Here is a 13,249-nt window from a genome sequence, read left to right as displayed (position 1 = left end):
TACATACATACATAATTAAAGTTTTTTTAAGTATTACTGATGACGAGATTTTCTTATCTTAGCGTTGTTAATCTTTGAAATATTAATAAATTTTTTTATTTCATTTTCAATACTCTTTGCTTTTTTTAAACCTTCATTTCTTCTTTTGTTTTGAAACATTTATTAATACCTTCTTTTAAAAGTTAAGCTATTATTAAAAGGATCTGTGTTAAAGAATAAAATATATTAAATAACTGATTCAGAAAAAATACAATATATTTTGATAAATTAGTTTTTCTTCGTACCATTTTTCGAATAAATCATTAAACATTTCTTTACGAAATTAAGAGCACAATGTTAAAGGAGAAAAAAATAAAATAAAGTTTGATTTATATTCACAAGGAGGTAAAAAAGCCGTTTACTTTTATGTTGAATCCAAATTACTTAGACACATGCCAAAGGTTGTAGTAAGAATTTTAACTCAAGATAACTTTTTGTTTATTGAAACTGGACTTTATAGTAATAGAACCGAAGAGACTGAAGGAAATTTTAAACATTTTAAAGAATACTTTTGCAAATAAGAGATCTTTTCATGCACAATTAAAAAAAATGCAAAATTTTAATTTTATGCTGAAAGTACAATATATAACTCACGTACAACAAACAAATAGCATAGGCAAACAAATTCCATGAGTAAAGATATATTTAAGATTCAAGTATATGATTATATTCTTGATAAATTATTTTAAGTCAGAAAAATAATAGTCGGGTACTGTAACTCGTGAGGCATACGAGTTTGCTTGTTCGACAACTCATTTAATTGATGGTGCAATTTCCAGGCACAAAAAAAAAGAAGTACAAAATCCTAACAGATATGATGAATACAATTGATCTGATTAATTAATTTATTAAAAACATTAAAAATATAATAAATATAAATAAAATGGTTTATTTGAGTAAATCTTATATGTGATATCGAGCAATATAGCAATCTAGTTTTTTTGCGTAAAATAAACAGTTTTAAGCTTTAATCGCTGTTGGATGCGCTTAATCTTAAAAAATGACATAATTTCATTTTATAAAAATAGAACATCTCTAACAGTAGAACATTCAGCTACAACTTATAATAAAAATCATAGAGAACCGTATATAAAAACCAAAAATACATTTTTCATTGCTAGTAAATATAAATCTGACATCTGATTGGAACCAAAGCGAGTCTGTTGTCTTAACACTCGATCATAATTTCATAACTAACGCTTATTTATTTTTATTTTCATGTTAAATAATTCGGCTTTAATAAATTAATCGATTTATACTAAATAAACTAATTAATAACTGATCTTTAATGCCAGTTTCAGGAAAAAAAACGGCTTTGAACAGCTACAAGGAAATAACAACACGAAAACTGTTTTAAACCGACCGAAACTCGGAAAATAAGTAAGAAAACAGACGGGAACATTAAGCGTGTGTATAAATGAGAACGGAAAATAATTATAATAGTTTAAACTGTGTTGTTTTAAGTTAAGTTATAGACTAAACTAACTATAATGATCGAATAAAAAGATTTAGATAAGTGGCAATTTGCAAAATTTATAGTGACTGATATCTCTTTCTTTTTGTATCAAATGGTTGATGCAATATGATTGTTTTTCAATGAGTGTGATTGTTTTCTACTCAAAAAAGAAAACTAAAAACACATCCGGGCAGATAACCATGCATGGTCAGAGAATTCATGCACATATTTATATTCAATGACATAATTTCATTTTCAATGACGTAATTTCAATTCTCTTCCCTTTCACACTGTCGGGCAAATGTACCCAACGTGCCAACGTAGTAACGAATTTAGACGGGCGTTTGAGGGTCAGAAACCAAAAAAATAATTAATGTAAATCATTCTATAATCTATTCTAAATCTCATTTTCAGTATATTATCTAAATCTTATTTAATCTATTATTTCTTTTCTGAAAAATTTAATTATCGTACTGACTTTAAAAAAGCCATTGCGTCAAATTATCAGGAAATAAAGTATAATTTCTCATAATTTTAGCTATGCAAGTAGAACCTATTTCATTGAGATATGGATAATATCAGGCGCATAAAGCGGAGCTGGATCAGGGGTCAGAACGTTTGCCTTCCGATGAGGTGAATCGGGTTCGAATCCCATCGAGGGCTGGTCGATACGAAGTCCCCTCCCGGCTCACACCGACCAAAGAACAGTAAAATGTCTCCAGTGGTAGATAGATCATAGGTTATAGTCTCTTGCCGCCAGGTTAACCATGAGTAATTTTCGTGGTTTCCCTCTCCATGTAACGCAAAGACACAAATACATCAGTTTCATCAAAAAGTCCTCCACGATGGCAAACTTATCTCAATACTTGAGCCAGAAGTTGACTTGTCTTCTGGATTGCGCTCAGCATTACAAGTCTACTTAGTCCGGCATTAGAAGTCGTAAACCTAAAACTAGGGATTACGTCCGTCAATCAAAAATAAAAATATCTACGCCAGTTATAAAATACCCGATGTATTAATTTCCTTCCGTCCCTCCAAAAATACTCTTTCTCCGAACATTGTTAAAAAATGCTACATATTAATTAAGATCTCTAAAAAAAAATGTGTGAAATGTTTTTCGACGTTTTATTTTGAGTAGAGTAGGGCAAAATATATAAAAATATTTTTGAATAAACACCTGCTCTGCCCCCGAAAAGTATATTCCGGAAAAGATATTTATAAGAGCAAAAAACAATTTTCCTGACATAAAAGGTACTTTTGTGCTTTATGACAAAAAGTAAGAAAAGGAGAAAAACTGAGCAAGAAAAAAAATATTTTAGCTGTAATTTAGAGCTGAGAAACTATTCGCACTTCAAGGAACTCCCTGTAATTTAAAATACATTAGAAAAGCTTTTCCTTTCGCTGAGTCAAGAAAATTGAGAATAACGCTGCGCTGCCTATCTTTATGTTCGGTGCTCTGAAAATGATATTTATGATGTTAACTAGTCAACTCAGTTATTATTTTGTTTCTTTTTTAAAAAGATACATTGATTTTTTTAAAAAAGAAATGTTTTATAAAACATTAATCATGTACAGTTCCCACACAATCGTAAACATATCCATTGCATTTATTAAATTTAAGAAGCCCATTTTTGAGGAAAACATTTTTAGGAATTTCTATGAAACTAGTATCCTTGGGAAAAGCATATAAGTTACCATAATGTAATGTTTTCATGAAACTAGAATTGAAAAAAAAATTATGAGTCCTTTTTTGAAATTTCTAATAGAATCCACAAATTTATATTTTTTAGTTTGGCACATAACTACTAGGATAAAGCATTTTTTTTCAATTCAATTTTAAAATCCGTGGCTTACTGATTGTATAGTGTAATTTTTTTTTATTTTTAATATATTTAATTCAGGCTTTCAAATAAGTGGAATTTCATACTTTGATTTATGCTTTCTTTATTGATAATGTAAGGATTGAAATATTCATTCTAAAAAAAAGTTTAGGTTGGAATTTGAAAATAAGCTCATATTTTGTGTTCTTAATATTGAGGAAAGTTTCTTAAATATTCAGTGAATTATTCTATAAATAATTTTATAAAATACGTGTTCATTCTTTCACTAAATTTTGAAAAACAACCTACTATAGTTCATTGTTCAAATATTTTTTTTTTCGAATTTTAATGTTTAAAAATATATTTATACATTTATTATGTTATTAAATTTTTAACACCTATATGTTTATTTAGTCATATTCTTGTCCGCGTCCTACTCTTTATGCCGTTATAAATTCCAAAGCAACTAATCAAGACATTTTGTTGAATTGTAATTAGGTTCAAAATTTGCTGAGCTTTAATAAAATTAATAATCCGGCATATTGGGATAAATTCTCATATTACCTAGTGTTTCTCCAGATATAGGGATTCAACTTAAGAACACATTAATGAGATTGCAGAGCGTTTAAAAAATATTTAAGTTTAAGCTACTGATATTAATATTCTGAATTTTTGAATTTTTTTTTTCAGAAAGAGAGCAAAAAAAATCTTTTAAAATTTATTCAACATATGCATAGTTTATTAACTATAATGCATTAAGTAATAATTTATTAAAACAACACTCTATACAAAAAACATAAAGTTTGTAAATAACTTAATGAGTTCGCGATATTAAATATATATTCACTAAATTGGTGGTTCCAAGTTAAGTTCAATAGTTCATATAGTTCATGTATATATTGTATATGAATAAAGACAAAAGGAATAGAAGAAAAGAGTTGTTAACGAAGACAATAAAGAATTTTTTTCTTAATTTGTTCTATTTTCCCGGTATTCTTCACATTATTGTATTTATATAATATGCTTTCTCTATATTGATAAAATGTGAGAATGTCTTCTTTAGGGATCGCGTGAGCTTAAGACGGGATTAAATATTTTCCTTATTGTGTTTTCTGGCTTTTTATTTAAATATCTTTAAAAGTTATTTTTAAATATTTTCCTTAATTTTTGTTTTCATTTTCTCTTTTAAAAAATCCTTATGCTTTTTTTTGGAGGAAACGAAGAACATGGGAAGTTAAGAACGTGTCAAATATTTTAATTATTTAAATTCAATTCTCTTCTTAGACATTCTGAGTTTTTCACGAATTTTTTTTCTCGCTAAAACTCCGTAGGAATGTACAGATAACTAAAATTTATCAAAAAAATGTCTTACACTCTAATCAAGCACACTAGGACTGTTCTTGAAAATCTGCCTATCTATTAGGTTTTCTTAGCCTAAGAAATCACAATTTATTTATCCAAGCTCAAATCACCCTTCTTTTTTCAAATTCAGTGACGCCTTTTAATATTTGAGGAATAGATGATGATGTTTATGAAATGTACAATTATAAAGCATCAATAAAACTATTGGGAAGTCAGGGTAGTCAACGTAAGTCATTTTTCCTTTTTTTTCATGACAAATTATTTTTAAATTTTTTTTTTATTCTTAATATAATTTTAATTCAACTGAAAGCATTATTTATTTTTTATTACATTTGATGAAAATAAAAATAAAAATTTTATCCTCTTCTTAACAAGCAATGTGACGGCTAACTTTTTAATTCAATACAAATGTATAACTCATTTTTCCAATGTCGCGACTAAATCGAACATTAAAATTTTTTAACTTTTTATTCCTTTAACTGCCTTATTTTTATAGTCACAAAAATGTTTCAGATACAAGGTTTTATTAATTTCTCACGGTCTTTTTGGTGTTGAAGCTATGAGCTAAATTATTTAAATATTAACATGCGAGATATCTGTGACATTGGCTTTCTTCTTGGCTGTGTCCTTTTTCAATAATGCGCCAATAATCCTTTATATACAACAAAGCGCTGATAAAATACTNGTAAGTTGTTTATTGATTAAATTAAAACATTAAAAAACCACTCAAACTCATTTAAAAAATTCTCTGAATTCTTTAAAAAGATATTTTCGATGGTGACTAATGTTTTTAAATTTAGGGAAAATAGATACTTAGTATCAAAATAAACAAAATGCTAGCAAAATATGCCCTGAGGATAATACAAAAATGTACATTTTACTTAATCCATTGTCAGTAAATATGCATGAATTGAGATGTTAGTGTATTTTATCTATAAAGTAACAATAAAATAATAAACAATAGAAAAAATTCCCTAAATCATAATCTTTAAATGTTTTTGGCTGATTCAGATGCCAAAAATCATTACTATATTCAAACATTGAATTAAAAAAAAGACTCATTCTTTTTAGCTAATTATGCCATAAATTACTGGAGACGTAAGGATACATTATCGGGAGCTTCGCTGTCTCCTGGGAACAGGAGAGGAGAATTTTTCGAATTAATCATTTTTCCTCGGGATCCTTTTAAATGAAGAGATGTTTGTGATTCTCAGATGCATAAATCACAAAGATTTATTTCGCGGATGAAAGAAATTATAATCTATATGAAAAGTAAATTGGAAAGTATGATGACACACAGTTTTCGTGGTACTTAGTGGCTTGTTTATAATTGTAAAAAGATTGAAGCAAGTTCATTAGTACTATTAAAACGAACTCCACCGTTGTAAAAACATTTTATTAAATTTTGTTATTGCTTACCATTGAAAACAATTTTAGCATTGAAATAACAATTTACGGATCATTTATGATATGAGGTGCTTTTGAAATTTTTTATAAAGTATGCAAAAATTTTTAAAAACTCCTATTATAGATAATTAGAATAATAAATAAACTAAGAGGATGAATTCAGTCAAAAAATACCATACTGCTGAAAGTAAGGATAAACTTGTCAATTGCTTAGTTTTCAGTGAAATATTGCACTTATTATTAATCTACAGATTAAAGAAGTATTTTCACGGAAACATATTTCTTCCCTGAAAAAATATTTATACAAAGGGATAAAATTTGCAAAAAATAAATGAAAAATATGTTTTTAGTGTAAAGATAAATTTGTTAGCAGCATTTACTTTGATCAAACATTGATACTGAATTAAAATATTTTATGTAACAATTACTAAAAATAATAAATGTTCGATTATGATGCAATCTTTACTATTTAAAATATCTTACCATTCAAAATGTCTTTTTAAAATAAACTTATGAAAAATTAAGGTCAGCTATAAAAATATTTTTATGAAAATGGGAAAAGCAAAAAGTATGTATCAATTATGAGCAACCATAACACTTCTGGATAAAATAACCATAAAATGTACTGGATCTCAGGGTCACAGTACTTTTTACAGCAAAATACATTTTTGCCAGATCATGTTAAGGATCAAAAAATTGGATATACTGTGTTTATCAGTAACAGTTACCGTAAAATAACTGAATCATTATAATTTAAAAAATACGACTGTAAAAATAGATTTTACGGTAAAAGGATGATTTTTCTAAGGGCCAGTATTTTGTACCGTCATTTGATATGAACATTTTATACAGTTCATCGTATTTTTTTGTTTTTACAAAGTGTTATTATTATGGTTGTTTACGAACAACGTGCATATTTAAAAAAAACATTTCCCTCTAAAATAATTATTCAATCGTAATACAATTGGATATTGCATAGAGGATTGCTTAAGCATAAAATCTCTTCTCTATATGATACTTCTTTGGTAAATCGAAAATTAAAACTGTATCTTTTCTTTTCAATTTCCACAAATTCTTATGATTGCTGATAATGTTTTATAAATATTTTTATTAAGAATTTATATATCAAACGCTTCTATGGGACTAAGGAAGCTTTTTAAACATTAAGCTGAAAAAAATACCACTGGTAAAACAAAGGAATACACAGTAGGAAAAATGATTTTGAACACACAAAACACATACTTACTTAAATTACATAAAAAAGAAAGTTCATTTTTAAAAAACCACGAGTATTATAACGAATGTAACTTAATATACTATTTTCAAACCTTCAATATTCATTCATTTTACAAATTCATTGTCTTTCATCATGCACGTTGTTCTGCCATTAATTCTGTTGTGAAATGTCTATCTTTAAGAGATAACTAAACATAAGACAGTTGTATTTCTCAAGATGTGTTTGTTAATTACCCAAATAAAGTAACAAGAAGGCAGCACAATCATAGAAAAGGGAATCAATGTAGTAAAATAAAGGAAATATGGAATTTTATTTTCGTATTAAATTTGTTCCATTTTGGGAACAATTGGTTGCAATAGTACTTATATTTCTCAACTGGTTTTTATCCGTTACGCAATTCAAATAGCAAGAAAGCAACACAATCACTAGAAATGGAAATCAATGCAGCAAAGCATTAAAAAATGTCAAAATGTGTATTTTTATTTTCGCATAAAATTTTTTTTCCGTTTCGGGTAGTTTTTTTTCAGTTCCCCAATTCAAATAGCAGGATGGCAAACTCAGTCAATTGAAATGGGAATCCATGCAGTAAAAAATAAGAAACGTGGATTTTTGTTTTCGTATAAAATTTGGTCCATTTCGGGAGCGGATTTTGCAATTGTAGTACTGTAGTTATTACAGTACTTAAAAAATGAACAGCGAAGTTTCCTAAAGCATCTTCTTAATTATTTTAATAATTTTGGAAAAATAAAACACAAATAAAAATATTCATATCTTAAAATAAAAAATAAATAAAAATAAACTTTTTTTTAAATGACAAATGTATGCTAATCCTTAAAAAAATTGCGTAGAATATATCACTTATTTGCAATCAGATTTAATAGTATTAATTACATCTGATTTTTTTGATTTTTTTAAATAAGTTTATTTTTAAACAATATTTTTCAGCTAATTATAATCATCTCACTATTGACAGATTCAAGTACTTGCATTTATTTGAACTGTATATGTACCACCTCTTTAAAGTATCCGGTAACAAATTTGACAAAAAATTAAAGGTAATCGTTAGAAGAAAAATATAACTACGTAGCTGTTTACTATATCAATTGGAGTTTAAAAATAGTTTTAAAGAACATAGACTTATTTACTTTATCGCTACTGTATTTAGCTCTAGTGGGCTCTGAGAAACTGATTGCTTACTCTTCTATGAAACCATCTCATCGTTTTCTCGTTAAAAACAATGGAAAACAATGATAAACAATAATTTTATGATTCTATTGGTATTAAGGACATATGATAAAATTTTGGTTTCTGAAATGTGTAGTTAAAATTCTATTATATATCATGTTTTATTATTAATTGCCATATTTAAATTAGTAAAATGTATTATTCATTAAATAAGAAAAACATATATGAATTTAACTTAAAATCGTGAATAATGATTCTGCTTGATTCAATGTTTCTAATGATTCTAAAGATTCAAGCATACTCTGCTTGATATTTTGAACACGTTACTGCAATTGAAAGTGTTTAAGAAATGCAATGTTTTTCTTACATAAAAAATAAGTATTCAAAAATATTTTGTGCCTAAGCCATGACTGGTATGGAATGGTCTGCAAACAGCCTAATTTACGAACCTGGATAAAATTTGTAAGACATTTTTTTTCTCTATTTTTTAGTTATCACTTTCTCTTTTAAGAACATGAACAAACTCAGTTTTCAATGGCTCAAGCATAGTACCTTACAAAGTTGAATCATATATCGCTCAAATTTGTTGCAATCTTAAGGTGTGCAAAGTTGAATCATATATCGCTATAATTTGTTGCGACCTTCAGACGTGCAAAGTTGAATAACGATATCATTACAATTTGTTGTGACCTTAATATTTACTAAGTTGAATAATGATATCGTCAAAGTTTGCAGAGATCTTAAGATGTGTTAAGTTGAACCAGAATATCACTCAAATGTTTTGCCTCTTTCAGACTAAGTTGAAACATTATATTTTTCAAATTTTTTTAGACCTTAAGATGTGCTTAGTTGATCCATAATAAAGAAATTCGTAAATTTCATTACTCTACACCTTAATCCAAATTGACCATAAGCGTAGTTTAATTTAACATATTATTAATGGTGCAATATGTTTGCACTATTTCATGGTTCAAAGTAACAATATTACAGTTAATCGTTAAACCACTATCTTAGAGAGTGTCGGAAAACATAATATGAATAAAATTATTTAGCACCTGAAGGGGAAGACTGAATTAATATGTATGGAATTTTCTAAAATTATATTAATCATGTTACAGAAACGTAGCTTACCTTTTGGAGTTACGCTGATTAAGATGATGAATAATGTAATTAACACATTTAATGTCAGCTGTGAAAAAAGTCTTGTTGCATGAATAAAAATCATATCCGTTTAGACGTTAGTATCAATTTATAAAGTTGAATAGTATCCTTTGGTTTGATTAATGCATACCAAAAATTTTGAATTATGATGTTTTATTCACAATGAATATTATCAATACCGTTTGTCAGTTCAGTGCTTAAGCACTTGTATTTCATGTATTACGCGACGAACGTTTAATAATCACAGATAGTATCGGTATCTATACATAGAAGATAAATTACTTTCTCCTTTATACTGCCTAAATAATGATTTATTTCCATTTTATCACTAATGTTTTCTTTCCCTCTAATGATAAACGAAGCTGATAAATTACTTTTCTGTTACTTTTACTCCTGTTTCTACGTGATTAAAAATTTACTTTCACCCATTCTTCCAAATGAAATCGAAGTTAAGAAAACATTCTTTTCTCTTTCAGTAATTACATCTCACGGTAGAGAACCAACCGCCCAATATATTTAGAGAATAAAAAAAAAGTAGTTGAGATCAATAAAGAGGAAAGCAAGTTTCTCCAAAAGTTCCGAAGTTTGGAAACTATAACGAGGCACACCACTCCTGAAATTTCCCGGATCCTGGAAACAGACCGTCTTTCCAGGATGAAGCAAGAATCCTAAATGCCGGTGAGAAGGACGGGAAACATGTGAGAGAGTGAGCGCTGTTGTAGCTGAAAGCATCATTGGGAGGAACAACAGGAGCGCCAAAGGTTGAGATGCATTTCTCGATACTTTTTAAAGATGCTGAAAAGACTGTTTGAACAGTTTTGAATGTATTGGTATCGATATTTTATCGATTTTATAAAGATTAATTGGTTTCATTAAGGTTGGTTAAGAATTAATTGATTTTTCAAATGTTCTATTCCTTTAAAGAATATCTTTTAATAAAATATATCTTTAAATACAGGTACGCAGATATTGTAAAATATTAGAATTGATTTTAAATTTTAACAAATTTTACGACTATTTGAGTATACTTTTTTAGATATTAGTTTAAGTTATGAAATGTTTTTAAAAATATATTTATTGGTACTGTGTTTAAAAATTTTCTTTGAAATTATTAAATCAGTTCCATTTTATTTACTTTAACCTAAAATCTAAAATAATTTTTTGTCTCTTTTTATTATCTAACAAAATTCATAATTTAGGTTAACTTTCCCACATGTGGTAGCATTGTATTGCGAAACAATGCATTGATCACAATGTATTGAATTTAGATAACGTTAAGATCTAAAGTATTTCTTTAAGTTAAGAGTAATTTTAAATCTCTTAAGACAATGTGATACAGGAAAATTATCTTGTCACGAGAAAAACTGTAAACGAAAGCATTATTTTTGAAAAGGACATATAAGGAAGTACATTAATTTAGGAAAATATTCTAATTTTAAGTCATATTTTTATATATCGTCCCCCTAGACGAAAGTTCCAAATTGAGTCATTGCTGTATTGCAATCAACTATGATCTAAATATTTTCAACAATTCCTTTAAGAAGAAAATAATTGTAGAAATTATCTCCTTATTAAGCTTGGAATTTCAAATTACATCAGTTAGAAATATATTTATCGAAAGTTGAGAAACTGAGTCCAAGGAAGCTCAGATGCTGAAAATTGTCCCAAAATAAAATAAATAAAAAAAATATATGGAAAATGTCTAAAAACACTTAAAATTGCATTTTGGAATTTAAAATAAGGATCCGCACCCATGGAATATTACGTTATTGTTGATCATCTTCAATAAGGATTGTTACATTTAAATGAATTTTACAGATTTCAGTTCAAATCTTTAATCAGCATTTCCTGGATATAGCTTTACATCATAAATCTTCAGTGGTATTAATTTTTTTTCCTGAAGCATTTAATATTATTTTAAGAACTGTTTAATTTCTTATATAATAAAAGTACAAAAATGATTTAACTATTGTTATAAATTAAAATAAATTTATTTTTTTCATTTAAACTAGTTTCAAAATTATTTAAAAAAATAACTGAAAAAATATTTATGCAAACTTAACATTTATTGTAATTAACGTGCATAATAAAAGTAAGGGAATTCTTATGACAATTATAAAATTTTATCATTTATCTGGGTTTTTTTTAAATTTTTAGTTTTATATTCTGTCCAATTTAATCTTTTTCATGACTAGGGATAATTTAGTTGTCAGAAAAATAAAATAAAAGTTCCTACAACGATGTCATGTATTAATTGAAAAATTTATAGTGATCAACTCCAAATTTTTAATATAATAATAGTTTGACCTTTATGACGTAATTCAACATAAATTTTAATGATTCCACTCTTTTTTAAAATATATTATATTCTCATACATATTGTATTCTGAAGAAAACAAAAGTTCACTTTTGTTTGTTAATAACCATTGACTCTAGCACTTATAATAACAAAAGTAGCACATAATAACAACAGTAAGTATGTAAATCACAAACGAAACTTTTTGGAAATTTTTTTTCCAGATTCCACAGGGAAGCAATGCTAAATATTTTAAAACTAAACTTTTCTGTGTAAAGGAAGCAAGCAATATTTCAACTTTATAGGTCAAGATTAAACAGAAAAATTTATAACATAACAATTTAAACATGCATTTATTGTGTCGTTTAACAAGAAATATCAATTAAACATTACAAAAAGTAAGTTTTTAATGGAGTTTTAAAAGTACTGATTTATCACTTCCCTATTCATACTTAAACTTCAAAAACAATTTAATTATTCATTAGAAATTCATTAACAGATCAACTGTGTTTTTATTGTTTTTCTTTAATTATTATCGAATTATTCAAGCAAATTATTTAACCAAAACTAAATATATCCAGTTCGTGAATAAAGATAACTTTGTTATGCCACCAATACTGAAATACAATGAACCTATTTTGCTATTTGCATAGATATCGGATATCTTTGGAGCGACTAAACTATGCGGACAGGTAATTTGGAACTTTTCTAATATCTGATACAAACATTGTTTTCAAAGTGTATAGCTTCTAAATTTGCATCCTGCTAGAGTTTACAAATTACAGTAAATCTCCATTAACACAATGGATTGGAAAATGTCACACTGTAATTGCTACATTTGTTACCAAATAACTGCAATATTCGTATTTAATACATAAATTTTAAATCAATCTCATTCATTGTTAATGAGTTCGAGTTAACTCCAAATAATGCTTTAATTATATATTTGTGAAGCAAACAACATCCAACCTATGATTGGGCAAATATTTGAAACGCAATGTATTTCCAATCAAATGTTGATAGTCGCATGTGGATGCATGTTAAATTTTGATGAGGCCATGATGAAGATTCTTGAAGGCATGTTGCATTTGAAATTTCGTATCAAAACATGCCTTCTACCAAATATGTTTGGGCAGGAAGAATAATTTCAGATCTATCATTTCAGCAAACATTGCTTACCAAATTAAAGTGTAGCATGATTGGAGGATAATTCCATATAATCAAATATTGGTTCCATGTAAAATTTGTCTGAGTCATCTATCTAGCCATTACAAATATATATATAT

The 13,249-nt window shown here is 27.1% G+C and overlaps 1 protein-coding gene across 2 annotated transcripts in view; it reads right to left on the bottom strand.

Annotated features, from left to right (window-relative positions):
• Window positions 1–10,375, bottom strand: part of LOC107439847 (cell adhesion molecule Dscam1) — a 221,465-nt gene extending 211,090 nt beyond the window's left edge. For both annotated transcript variants that reach the window (XM_043053190.2, XM_043053191.2), the window contains exon 1: window positions 9,638–10,375. In XM_043053190.2, coding sequence (XP_042909124.1) covers window positions 9,638–9,731 — 94 coding nt within the window. In that variant the 5' untranslated portion in view covers window positions 9,732–10,375. The remainder of the gene's footprint in view (window positions 1–9,637) is intronic.
• Between the last annotated feature and the right edge of the window lie 2,874 nt (window positions 10,376–13,249).

Source organism: Parasteatoda tepidariorum, chromosome 1 (assembly GCF_043381705.1).
Source record: "Parasteatoda tepidariorum isolate YZ-2023 chromosome 1, CAS_Ptep_4.0, whole genome shotgun sequence".
NCBI classification, from domain to species: Eukaryota; Metazoa; Arthropoda; class Arachnida; order Araneae; family Theridiidae; genus Parasteatoda; species Parasteatoda tepidariorum.
The sequence above is the reverse complement of the archived record's forward strand: the minus strand, read 5'-3'. Positions and strand labels throughout refer to the sequence as shown.